At 42.8% G+C, this 13,860-nt stretch overlaps 1 protein-coding gene across 6 annotated transcripts in view; it reads right to left on the bottom strand.

The window, feature by feature from the left end:
- Positions 1–1,574: 1,574 nt before the first annotated feature.
- The window catches only part of Rabep1 (rabaptin, RAB GTPase binding effector protein 1), a 97,840-nt gene continuing 85,554 nt past the window's right edge, over positions 1,575–13,860 (bottom strand). For 4 of the 6 annotated variants that reach the window (XM_076542777.1, XM_076542779.1, XM_076542781.1 and 1 more), the window contains 5 exons: positions 9,046–9,235; positions 8,387–8,442; positions 6,058–6,156; positions 2,905–3,021; positions 1,575–2,497 (listed from right to left, as the gene is read on the bottom strand). In XM_076542777.1, coding sequence (XP_076398892.1) covers positions 2,396–2,497; positions 2,905–3,021; positions 6,058–6,156; positions 8,387–8,442; positions 9,046–9,235 — 564 coding nt within the window. In that variant the 3' untranslated portion in view covers positions 1,575–2,395. Of the gene's footprint in view, positions 2,603–2,904; positions 3,022–6,057; positions 6,157–8,386; positions 8,443–9,045; positions 9,236–13,860 lie in introns of all 6 variants that reach the window. The other 2 variants (XM_076542778.1, XM_076542780.1) reach the window with 1 other exon arrangement.

The following is a 13,860-nucleotide window of genomic DNA, read 5'->3' as shown; positions in this document are numbered from 1 at the left end:
TGCCTTCAGTCCAGTTAACACAGACACACCCACCTGCAGTCTGCCAGAGCAGAGCAGAGCAGACAGTTGCAGTCCTCTGCTGGCTCATTTCCTCACAGACATGCTTACCTCTCAGAGCTCAGTTTGCCTATGGCTATGTCTACTCGGTATTCTAGCACCTAAAGGAGAAGGGACAGTGTGTTCTGTCATGGGTATTCTGTCCTCGGCTTTAGGTCATCTTTCATACCTGCCAGTTCGAGTTCTGAAAGGTAAGTATGGTACTTACAAACCTGCCTAGAAACAACCGAGTGACTGACAATCAAAAGCCACATGATAAGTTACAGTTATTGGTAAGCCAGGTTAGACATGCAAGAGAACAGGTCTGCACAGACTGAATGCAGCACTGGAACATGTATGGAACCAGACTATCTTCCCTTTCAGGGTGAATCCCACCTTCTAAATCAGATCTTACTTATGCAGAACATAAATTTAAAGAACAGTTTCCTACCTGGTGGTGTAGCAGCAGTTTATTTCATACCACAGACAAGTTATTAAAAACTAGCGTTTTAGTTTCTGTTCCTTTAGAATGTGTTTCTAGAGGATCCCAGCAGTTTGCATTTGCCACAAGTACAGATTCTACAAACAATTCCCTAATCGTGATGTCTTTATTGCTCAATCTCCAGCTTCTGGAGAAAAGTGTCTGTAAGATGCTTGGTCTCAGCAGAACAGCTCACGTGGAGTGACAGTTCAGAATGATGATAATTACCCATCCACTGTGGCTGACAGTGATCCAAAACAAATTAGCTTGGAGCCCAAGGACTAGTCTTAAATCTAATTTAATCACATTATAATTAATAAAATCCCTTTAACTCAATGAGGATACTATGTTTCTTTTAAACCAAGTGGTACTGTATACAAGGGGACTTTAAGCCAATTAAGGTTTCCATGCATTGGCAAGCCTTTAGCACTATTTCTGCAATTCATATTTACTTTTAAATTCATAATCATGAACACAAGATTATAAAAAATAACCTATGGGATGGGGTAATAGAGGCCTTATCTGTCTTATGAAAGGAAATAGCAAAGACTTTGAGGGCAAATTTATGACTCACTACAAAGTCCATTTATGTTATGAATTGATGGTAGGTAAGCCTGGAAAGTCTAGTTCACTCATTTCCATGGTGTTCCTTTGGGTACCAGCTGTAAGCCAACACCCCTCACGAGCATGACTTGAAAACACTGCCTTTCAAAGGCATGAGTTAATAGCATAGCTAGCTGTCCACGGCTGCTCTCAGGGTGGTCTGCGGCGGGTACGCAGTAAACGAGCACACTTCTGATTTCCACACCATTTCATACAGCTATCCACTGGCAGCTTCTCCACATAGGAAAGGAATCTCAACTCTTGGGAAAGAATGAAGCAGATTCTAAACTAGTAAGTTTCCTCAGCTCGACTGTAAGCATGGTCACTTATACTGTAGGTCTAAACTGTAAAACAAAAACACAAAGATCTGTAAACCATCACCATTCTATGTGGGACACTTTAAATAGTATGCCTCTGAGGCAGGCTGAAAATAAGCAGATTTATACATGTGTACTAGATGTCAGAGATAGCTTGTTTTATTAATATTATTTTTTCCACTGATCCAGTAACTAAAACACTTCGAAAGGGTAGGTGGTGCCAGTTCTCCTTTGCTGTGGTACCTGTGGGCCCAGGAGGTTCATCCCGGTGTGCAGAAAAAGTGCTTCCAAGGTTTCTTGTGCTTTTTTCCTTCAATTCAACTTCCAATATATATGGCCTTAGCCAAGTATTCAGATTCTCCTAATTTTGTTGAATTGCTTTTTTGTTTGCCATGGTCCTATAGTTCTCAGGCAAGTTTCAGTAGCATTTAAGGTCCTCCAATAGAAGATAAAATGGTAAAAAGAAAAAAAAAATGCACTGAGCGAGGGAAATACAGTCAATAGCCAATGGCCTGCTCTCACACTTCATATTTTAATATAAAATACTCATACAGCACACTACACTTCTCTGCTAGCTGAACACTGCTACTGATGAGCCCTAGACAACAGAAAAAAGAAACTTCTCTCTCCCAGTTTGTATGAACAGAAACGTAATTCCAAACACTAGGGGAGTTGCTTTCATGTCAGGAGATGTGTTCCAGAATCCGTGCTGGAGAAAGCAGGCAAGGAAACCGCACTTTCCTGGCACCAAGTCTGATCCCACACCTGCTGGAATCAAGTCCGGTATCCCATTAGTGTTCCCGTGAGACACCTGCTGGCTGTCCCCGCGCACAGCAGCCTTCTCCCTCCAGTCGTCCTTTTGCTGTGACTTCTTCCATTAAGAGTTAATAATAATTAATGTTATTCTAAAGATGAGTTAAAAACCCAAAATGCAGGTTAGAATCCTGCTACCAGGGTGTCATGTCTCAGGGAGCTGGTTAATGTCTGTCAATTTGGTATCATTCAGAATTGCCCGGATTCTCTCCAAGGAGTCTGCTTGCCGGATCCTCTCTAACTGCACCTGGAGAAACAACGTTGAGATGAGTGCAGGTGATGCCCTACCTACGTCCCCTCTAACTCGACCATTTTAGTTGACATGCAGCAGATTAATTCACCAGATTAGGCTCTTCAAAGAAAAGAGGAAGGAAGAAAGAAAGAAAAAAACATACTTTTAAAATTCACCAGATTCACTGATCTCTGTAACAGATTGTATCCCTCTGCCCCTCCAGCGCCCACACCATTTACACTCTTGAGGCAAAAACTGGCAAGGTAGAAGGGAAAGGAGAAAGGGGCCAAGTCTGTAACAGACCAAGCTCCTGCTTGAGTGATTCAGCAGGTATCTGAGGTAGAGACAGGCAGTCCAGAGACCTCCAGCTACACTGGTGCCCCCTCCCACAGAGGGCCATGGTAGTCCCCCAAACACCTCACCTGAAGAGTCTGAGAAAGTTTTACAAAATCTCTCTGGACTTGTTCACTGACATCTAATTCTGTCTGTAACCTCTGAGCTTTGTTCTTCTCTTCAAACATGAGCTGTTCAACAGTAGCCTAAAAAATACAAGTTTTGAGTGAAGATTAATGCCAGAGTCAGAGTTCCTAAAATTACTTAGGAACTTTAGTTACTGACTAAGAGAAGCTGTAAGTTTTTCCTTTCTTTCTTTTTTGTACTAAGGATTGAACCCAGGGCCATAGCTTGTTGGTAGGCAATCATTCTACGCCACCAAGCTATATCCTCAACTCTTCCTATTACTACAGCAAAGACCTGAATAATACCTCCATATTCAGCCGGGCGGTGGTGGCGCACGCCTTTAATCCCAGCACTCGGGAGGCAGAGCCAGGTGGATCTCTGTGAGTTCGAGGCTAGCCTGGACTACCAAGGGAGTCCCAGGAAAGGCGCAAAGCTACATAGAGAAACCCTGTCTCGGAAAACCAAAAAAAAAAAAAAAATACCTCCATATTCCACTAATCTTTTTTCATTCTTATTAATTTTTTTCATTTATTTTACATCCCAACCACAGCTCCCCCTCCTCCCACCTCTCCTTTGTCCCCTCCTCCCCAATCCACCGCTCTTCTACCTCTGTTCAGAAAGGGGCAGGCCTCCCATGGGTGCCAACAAAGTTGAGGTAGGACTAAGTTCCTCTCCTTGTATTATGGCTGGGCAAGGCAACCAAGCATTAGGAACAGGTTCCCAAAGCCAATGTGTTAGGGACCAGCCATGCTCACACTGCCAGAGCCCCACAAGCAGACCAAGTCACACAACTATCACACATACGTAAAGGGCCTAGGCTGGTCCTATGCAGGCTCCCTAGCTGTCAGTCCATAGTCTGAGCTCCCATGAACAGGCCAGTTGATTCTGTGGGTTCCCTAGTGATGACCCTGACCCCTCTGGCTCATACAATCCTTCCCATTAATCTTTTTTAACTACATTTTTATTTTTCTTCTGACTTTGTGTGTGTGTGTGTGTGTGTGTGTGTGTGTGTGTGTGTGTGTGTGTGTGTGTGTAATACAGCACACAAGTGGAAGTCACAGGACAAGTTGCAGGAGTCAACTCTCCTTTTACCACGTGGGCCCCAGGGATTAAACTCAGGCTTGGCAGCAAGTACTTGTAGCTGCCTTGCTGGTTCCCACCTTTATTTCTTCAAGGCAAGGTCTCCTGTAACCCAAACTAGCCCCTGAACTTGCTCTACTACAGCTGAAAATGAGCTTGAATTCTGATCTGCCTGCCGCCGTCTTGTGTGGTTACCGACTGCCAACACACCCAGTCTGCTGCAGGGCTGGAGATCAAACCTCAGGGACTCGGGCATGCCAGGCAAGCACTCTACCAACCCAGCTTTGCCCCCAGTTACTTCTTTCATTTCCATTACTGTGTGTGGAGCAGTGTGGAGTGGGAAGCACTCCCTGGTGGAGGTCAAGAGAACAACCTTAAGAGAGCTGGTTCTCCCTTTCCACTATGTGTGTCCCAGGGATCAAATGCTGGTTATCCAGCTTGGCAGCATGGCAGCAAGCACCTTTACCTGCTGATCCATTTCCCCCACAACCCATTCTCTCTTTCCATAGGGCAACAGTGCCAGTTGAGTAGGTTACTTGCTCCAGGTATAAAACCAGGATAAGAAATGTATCCTGAGTGCTGTGTCCCCACTCCCAAGATCAACAGCTGTCACAGCAACACATAGACACTTAAAAGGGAAACTCCTCTGAGAATTACTAGGATTAACATCTAGTTAATATAGGCCATTCAGCCCCAGCTACCTCTAGCCTTCCTTACTCAAAAGCATGGGAGCCTTTTTCTAAAAAAACAAGAATCTATTGAGCACCAACACAGCTCATTAAGAGCATGTCTGGGCAATGCATTTTCATAATTCAAATTCATAATCAAAACCATAATCAGCCACATGCATTTTTATTCTACACAGCCCCAAGACAATCTGGAAATCTGCTTCAAGGTAATCTTAGCACTTGATATAGGGATGGAAAGGAGGAACATTTCCAAAGCAGCCTCTCCTCCTTCCATGTCTGGGTATTGAAACTAGGGCCTCGGGCTGGAGAGATGGCTCAGAGGTTAAGATATTCCAGAGGTCCTGGGTTCAATTCCCAGCAACCACATGGTGGCTCACACCCATCATGAGATGTCCTCTTCTGGCGTGTAGATATACATGCAGACAGAACACTATATACATAATAAATAAATCTTTAAAAAAGAAAAAGAAACTAGGGTCTCACACATGCTAGGCAAGTGGTCTACAACTAAACTCAGCTCAGAGCACTGTCCAAGTTATGTTCAATAAATGTTTATTCCATTTTGTATGTATAAGTGATTGTTTGCATATGTGTATGTGCGCAATGTATATGCCAGAAAAGTATGTCAAATCTGCAATTGGAGTTAGAGACTGTTGTGAGCCACCATGTGCGTGCTGAGAATTGAACATGAGTCCAGTATAAAAGTAGCCAGTGTTCTTAACTACTGAGCCATCTCTTCAGCTCCAGGTTCAATGATTCTTATCACCCACCTGAAACCATTAAAGCCTATGACCTAAGCCCCCAGAACTGGCAGAGGGAAGATTTAACCCAACTCTAGGGACATTAAAGTCATTTTCTTTTTGCAAGTTGCTAGAAGAACTAACTTTCAGAATATAACTGCAAACAGAAAAGTTGTGTTTTTTCTAAATAGATAAGATGAATTCCTACATTCTTTTTTTAATTTTTAAAAATATGTGTGTATGGGTGTTTCGTATATACATATGCCTGTGTGCCATGTGCCTGCAATGCCCATGGAGGCTAGAAGGCGGCACTGGATCCCCTGTGAGGAGAGTTAAAAAGATCGTTGTAATACAACATGTAGGTGCTAGAAATTGAACCCATGTCCTCTGAGCGTAGCCAGGCTCTTAACCACTAGCCCATCTCTCTAGGCCACTTTGTTTTTTGTAATTTTTGTTTGCTTGAGAAAGGGTCTCACTCTGTAGACCAGGCTGGCCTTGAACTCACACAGATCTACTTGCCTCTGCCTCTCTAGTGCTGGAATTAAAGGTTTTTGCGGCCATGCCTTAGCCTTGTTTTTTAAATCAGATGACCAATAAACATAATTACCTTAGCAGCCGTTTCTTTCTTTAACTGTTCCTCTAAATTAACCTTTATTTCTTGGAGACTCTCCAGTTGTTGCGACTTCTCTCTTAATGTAGATTCCAACTGTGGAAAGGGAATCAAAAGGGAAAACTGAAGCTCACAGAAACTTTGGAGGCCATGCAGTACTATCTAGAAGTGTCTGCAACCCAGAGTGCTGTGCTCAGACTTAGGCTTGCTCTTGGAATGCTCTTCTCAAGCTTCAGAGTGTAGATTCTTTTTGTTCTTCCAAACCTGGTCTTTGCCTATTTATTAGGTACCTACCATATTCTCGTACTAAGGCCTGAAACTGAGAAGTCAGGAGAAACAAGACATGGAAATAACTAATGCATATCAACATAAAGGGAGCAGCATTTAATACAGGGAGGAAATTGGACAATATTTTCTAGAAGAGATGATGACTGACTTTTGCTTTTAGTATTGGGGATTGAACCTGGGGTCTCACAGGCTAGGCAAGCATGTCATCACTCATCGCCACCCCTAACTCCTTTGAAACAGGATCTTGGTTTTGTTGTTCAGGCTGGTTTTGAACTGGTTTTGAGCTCTGTAGCCTAGGCAGGCCTTGAACCTGTGGTTCTCCTGTTTCCTCTCTTTGCACTGCCAGCATAGATTAACATTTTTGCAAGGGAAGGAAAGGGTGACAAGGTAAAGAAAGTAAAGAGATGTTCCAAAAACAGAATGCCTGCCCTGCCCGAGGACGGTGAGCTCTGGTTGCCTGCAGCAGTGCGGGGCTGGGAATCTGCAAGTCTTGAGAATCCTGAGGTGAGAGACCTCGGCACTAAGGACATGGACTTGTCTTCAACTGCTAAAGACTTCAAAAAGACTAGACAGCCTGGCTTCGATACAGAGATGAACTGGAACAGGCTCCAGTTCGGAGGCCTCTTAGGAAACAAGACAGGCTGATGAGAAGTGACATCTCAGAGGTGGGGGTGTAACTTGGGGGAACAGTACTTACCTAGCATACACATGAATTCAATTCCCAGAGCCACCAAACAAAAAGTACAAAGTCTGACCCCAAACGACAGTGGAGGGAAGAAGGCGGCCCCTCTGAGCCGGGCATCTTCTTTGTCAGTGCTAGGAAAGTGCTCTTCTACTGAGCTACACCCTCAGGCCTGGGCGCCGGTCATCTCTGCAGTGTGATCTAGAGAGACCTCTATAGCAGAGTGGAAACAAAGGCTGACTGTGGTAGAGAAGTACCACGGAGGTCAGGTGGAGGGCAGCACTCTTTCAAGAACCTTGGAGAAATAATGACTGAGTAGAGATGTATAATTCAAAGAGAAACTTTGTTTTTTCTTTGGAAAGGCCATCTTCCTATGTACCACAGGCTAGCCTCAAACTTGAATCCTCAGCTTCTTGAGTGCTGGGATTACAGATGTGTGTCCCACATCCATCTCACTTTTTCCCTCTTACTGGGAAACAGCTGGGCAATTCTGTACACAATGGGAAGAAAGACCAATCAAGAGGCAGACGTTCAAAGTTAGAGAACACTCTAACAAAGTTAGAGAACACTGAGAGGGGCCAGTGAAGGCACCCATCAGTATTACACTATGGTGAGAAACGGCCATCACTTTATCTCAAAGGAAAGTCTGATAATCAAGTGGGAGGGCATGTAACTGAGGAACCTGGGCTCCAAGTGGCCCTAAAGACTAAGCAGTGAAGGACCCGAGAGGAAAGAGACTGAAAGAGCTATTGTGAAGAATGGAAGGGACATATCTTAGGACAAATCCAAGACTGTCTAGGAATACTGGAGCCCATGGCAGCAAGGGCATGAGATGCCACCAATTCTGGGAGCCTTGGCTTCCTGAAACAACAATCCTAATCCAGAACTAGGCAACAGTGGGGTGAGGGCAGCAAAGAGTTGGAAGACAAGGGTGTGGATGGGAAGCCAACTAAAGAGCCTGTAAGCCATGTAATATGCAGCTTAAGAGGAAAGAAAGCAAAGCCAGGAAGTTGTTGAGGCTAGGGGCAGCATGGGCTCGTCTACCACACTGCTGAGGGAATGAGGAAACATCATGTCCTGGGGGTACAACTGTGCCCCGACTTGCAGTGCAGCACAGTCATGCAGTGAGCGCACCAGGGGAGGTCGCTCTGCATCCACACTCTGCCCATCACCACATGGGCAGCACAGAGTGACCCTCGCCCCATCTTCTCCAGCACCACCCCACATGCTCCCACTAGACACAAGTTTCTTAAAAGCAGGGATTATGCCTCAGCTATCTTCATTTCTTTGTTCTAGCACAGGATTAATAAGTAACCACTGCATGTTGATAGAATTCATTTTAAACTTGTGACTCACCTGTCCCTTTTCAACTTTTATTCTTTCTAATTCAGCTTTTAGACTAGAAATGGAAGCTAGGACAAAAGGGAGAAATGTTAGCAATCATTTATTTATTTTTTTTTCATTTTTTTTCCCCTTAAAATGTCCCCAAAGGAGTCAGAGATACACTGTAGAGGAAAGTGCTCTCTCTCAAACTGTACCAGAGAACTGATACTATAACTAGGCTCAGGGAAAGGCCAACTACACATGCACACTGTATGGTAACCTAAATTTCTACCAAGTGTCCACACCTAACTGTAGGAAAGCAATGCTGTTAGCAAGGAAGTTCTGTAAGGAAATGCTGCCCGTGGGACCCTGATACCCAGTGGCCTTTGGCTGCATTACCATCAGAATTCAAAAAAGGACAGAGGATTGAGGGGCAGGGCGAGTTCACAGTTACTGTCCATCTGAACACCTAGGACAGGTGTTCTTTCCTATACAAGTGCTCTCTACGTCCATGGTCAGACATTATTCTCAGTGTTATTTACTGATGAATCGCTTTTTGTTTGTTAGCTTGCTTTATAAGATAGTCTCCTGTAGTTTTGGCTAGCCTTGAACTTCTGATTTTCCTGTATCCAGGCAAGCACTATACCAACAAAGCTACATTCCCCAGTCCCCAAGTGACAGTTTTTTCTCACCTATTTCCTCCTTGCAGTTTTCTATTTCCAGCTGTAGAGTCTCTTCAAGGTTTTCCTTTAAACACTGTTCTGCTTGAATCTGCTCTTTCAGGAAAAGTATTTCGGCCTTCAGCTTCTCTTCCATGTGGTCTGCTGCAGTCCGCACATGAATGATGTTCTCACGATATTTTAACACCAGTTCCCGGAGCACCTGCATTCAGCACACAAGAGGTTGCTGGATTTGTGAAGGTGAGAGAAGCTGAAGATTTATGTTTCACATGATTAAAATATTTTGACTGTAAATTTCAATGACCACATAGTGTTTTGCAAACACATCCAACACGACCAAAAAAGTTGTGTTGTGAACTACATTTTCCCCTCAAAGCTCTTTTATGAGCAGAAAAAATAAAAAGTTACATAACTTTCCACACAAAATTCACTAGGAAGAATACCTTCAAGAAGATAAAAAGAGAAACACCCAGGAACAAGTGTAAATGCAGGATGAAATACATTTACTTACCTATTCACACATTCAAACGCTCACTGAAAATCTTCTTAGGCAAAGTACTGTGTCAGTAAGTAATGACCCACTGACCTCACAAAGAAAGGCTTTCTAAGGTGACAAGCTTATATGCCCCCACCACCATTTTTGTTTTGTTGAGAGAGGCTGGCATCAAACTCATAAAGCTCTACCTGCCTTTGCCTCCCAAGTGCTGGAATTACACGCATATGCCATCATATCTGGCTTCTTTTCCCAAAAATTTTAAATCTGGAAATTTAATCATTTCCTCAAGCAAACCCAAATTAACATTCCCAAACAGCTCTCTAATGACTCACATGCATCTAGGTTTTGGGACGGGGCTTACCTAAGCTGCCCAGGCTGGCCTGGACTCCCTACATAGCCCATCTGGCTTCAAATTCATGAACTCTTACCATAGTCTCTAGAGTGTTGGGATTGCAGGAAAGCAACACCATGCTCATCTTAGATAGCTTTTAAATCTAGGAATAAAAATTCTCTAGAGAACAGAACTTTTTCCAACCCAAAAGGAAAGTTTTACCAAAGGTGAAGGTGGTGGTGAAGTTATTTAAAGCTCACGGCTAAGGCATGAGTTCCCCAAGCCTTCTGTATCAGTAATTACCAGTTAAGAAAGGATCTAGAGCTTTCACCAGAGTGCAGGCCTAGGCTAGACCACAGCTGTGAGCAGTGGAGGGCATGATAAACAACTGTATCTTTAAAAGTAAAACAACAACAAACCACTAATAGTAATGTTAATATGTACATAGAAAAAAAAATAGGTAGAACTTAAATCTGATAGGATTTAAGGAAAGACAGGACTACAAGAAACTTATAAAACGATGAATTTATAATGCATTGAGACAGAGACTAGAACTTACTATGTAGCACTAGCATTTCAAACACACAGCAATCCTCCTGTCCCAGCATTCCAAGTGTTGGGATTAAAGGGCCAAATCACTGTAACCAGCTCACATTTAATTTTTAAATAATTTCAAACAATAACAATTTTCACTCACTGTTTTACGTCTGCACACGTGAGTGAGTTTACAGGCCCTGGCATACGGCATGTGTGAGGGGGTGTTCTCCTTCCAACATGTGAGTCCTAGGGACTCCAGCAGACTTGGCAGCAGGCACCTAGGCTTCTCACCAGCCCAGATTTTCTTTCTTTCTTTTTTTTTTAAAAAAAAGAAGAAAACAAAGCCAGGTGTGTAGCACATGCCTTTAATCCCAGCACTTGGGACACAGAAGCAGGCACATCAAAGTTTGAGGCCAGCCTGGTCTACAGAGCAAGTTCCAGGACAACTAGAGAAACCCTGAGGGGAGGGGGAGGAAGAAAAAGACCTGGAAAATAAGATTCTCTTATTTTGTTTTGAAACTTGTTCTAAGAAATCTTACCTTTATTAGGCAGCACTGAGTTTGAGGATTCTAAGCCTAACAAAAAATATTTTTTTAATGTTGAAAGATTTAAAAATGCATAGTTATAATGCTTAGAGTTAAGAAAGTAATTTCCATACCACAGAATAATAAAAGTGGCAAAAAAAAAATAATATCACCTTGACAGACAGAAAGACAGTGAGTATGACATAGCTTTACATTCTACCCAAAAGCAAGCATCACAAAGAACCAACCTGGTGAACTTAAGCATATGGCTTGTTCTACATTTGGTCCTCCATGACAAAAGCCCAGACCTTGAACTTCGGCAGTGGAGTCCAACACCAAAAATACAAGCAAAAGAAGAAAAAAAAAATACAAACTTGGACTTCAAAATGTTTTTTTTTTTAAAAAAAAAATGTGCCTCAAATAATCCAACTAAAAAAAATTAAAAAGACAGCCCAGAGATCGGAAGAAAATTCCTGCAAACCATGGGTTGGTTAGAACATCTGAAGAACTCACACAAGTCAGTAAGACAAATAATCCAGTTTTAAAATGAGCAAAGGATCTGGGAATTTCTCCAGGGAAGATATAGAAATCACACATTAGTAAATGAGAAGATACTTCATGGCACCAGAATTAGAGAAATGCAAACTGAAGCCACAATGAGATACCATTTCATGTCCACTAGAATGATCATAATCTGAAAGTGAAGTAACCAACCATGCTAGCAAGGATGAAATCTCAGTCAGATGCCCTGCCACTGGGAAAAGAAAACGGGGGCAGAGTTTAAAGACAGAGTCTCACTATGTAGCCCAGGCTGGCCCCAAACACACAGAGATCCACCTGCCTCTGCCTCCCAAGTTCCAGAGGTAAAAAACAAAAGTTTAATGGTTCTTCTGGTGTAAAATGGTGCCCCAGAATCTTCTTCCATCGAGCTGGGGGATGAGAGGGTATCAAGTGACAGCCATATTCCAGAGGAAAAAGGACGTCACCAATCCAGAAGGACAGGACAATGAACGAGCATGAGGAAATGAAAGGTAGAGCAGAGAAAAGAAACAGTCTACGGCTCCAGGCCAGGCCCAGGCCCCTCATGAGGGAAGTGCCAACTGACAAGACAAACCTAGTGGAGTAACAGCAGACCTCTCAGAAGAAGACCTCTCAACAGAAAACATAGAAGCCAGGAGAACGGGGCTAATATATTTCAAATAAATTCCAACCAAAATTACAAATCCAGCAAAGCCATATTTTATATTTTTGGTTGTGAGCCTAGCCTTTAACGGCTGAGCCATCTCTCCAGCCCCAAAGCCATATTTTAAAACCAAAGTACCAGACATGGTGGCGCACACACCTTTAATCCCAACTACATTCATTTGACAAAGCAGATTTTAAGCCAAAAGTGGCCAAAGGGGGCTGGAGAGATGGCTCAGAGGCTAAGAACATTCTTCTCAGCAGCCCATGGAACTTTCTCTAAAATAGATGTTTAAAAATAAAGTTGTTATGTGTGTGTGTGTGTGTGTGTGTGTGTGTGTGTGTGTGTGTGTGTGTGTGTGTGTGGTGTGCGTATGGAGGTCAGAGGACAGCTTTCATGGGTCAACTGTCTTCTTCTACCTTGAGATCCAGGAACTGAACTCTGGTCATCAGTCTTGGAGACAAGCACTCCACTCCCCACCCCCAGGCAAGATCTCATTATGTAGCCCTGGCTGGCCTGGAACTCACTATGGACCAGGCTAGGCTGGAACTCACATGTCCTAAGTGCTCATATTAAAGGCATGCACCAAGTGAGACTAGCACTTTTACCCACTGGGCCATCTCACTGGCCTAATAGATCACATTTTAGACTAATGAAATATATCAATTTAAAGAATCTGAAACAGTTTGTAATAGAATAAATTAGAAATCAACAGTAAGAGAAACCATGAAAACTATACAAAAAACGGGAAGTGAGAAATATATTTCTGAATGGCCCTTTTAGAAATCAGATGAAATTTTAAATTCCTAGAGTCAATCAACATGGACATAAAACTTAACAAAACCTTTTGGATACAGCAAAGGCAATGCTAAGAGGGAAACTCACAGCTGAGTATCTATATTAAATAATCAGAAAGATCTCAAATAAATAACCTAACAGCACACTTTAAGGCCTAAGAAACAAGAACAAGCCAACCCGATTAATAGATACAAAGAAATACAAAGAAATGATCAAGGTAGAAATTAATGAAACAGAGACTAAAAGGAAATATAAAAGATCAATTAATAGAATCTGTTCTTTGAAAAGAGAAATAAGAAGCCAGGGGATGGCGGGAAGCACATCTTTAATCCCAGCACTGGGGAGGCAGAGGCAGGCAGATCTCTGTGAGTTCCAGGCCAGCCTGGTCTACAAAGCGAGATCCAGGACAGGCACCAAATCTACACAGAGAAACCCTGTCTCAAAAAAAAAAAAAAAAAACAAAAACCAGAAACCAAAAAACTATAGACCAATTACTTTGATACACAACTGTAAAAATCCTCAATAAAATACAAATGGCTAGAAAGTTGGCTAAGTGGTTAAGAGCACTTATTGCTCTTGTAAAGAACTAGAGTTTGATTCCTAATGCCAATGTGGTAGTTTACAACCTAGTAACTCCAGTCCAGGGAATCTGACACCCTCTTCTGACTTCTGAAGGCACCAGCCATGCATGTGATAGATACATACATTCAGGCAAAACACTCATACACAATAAAAATAAATAAAAGAGTTCCTGGGCGTCGGTGGCACACACCTTTAATCCCAGCACTCGGGAGGCAAGAGGCAGGTGGATCTCTGTGAGTTCGAGGCCAGCCTGGTCTACAGAGTGAGATTCAGGAAAGGCACAAAGCTACACAGAGAAACCCTGCTTCAAAAAACCAAAAAAAAAAAAAAAAAAAAAAAGATCCTTTTTGGGGCTGGAAAGATGGCTCAGCAGTAA

This window comes from Peromyscus maniculatus, chromosome 8 (assembly GCF_049852395.1).
Source record: "Peromyscus maniculatus bairdii isolate BWxNUB_F1_BW_parent chromosome 8, HU_Pman_BW_mat_3.1, whole genome shotgun sequence".
NCBI classification, from domain to species: domain Eukaryota; kingdom Metazoa; phylum Chordata; class Mammalia; order Rodentia; family Cricetidae; genus Peromyscus; species Peromyscus maniculatus.
This window is presented reverse-complemented; position numbering and strand designations above follow the sequence as displayed.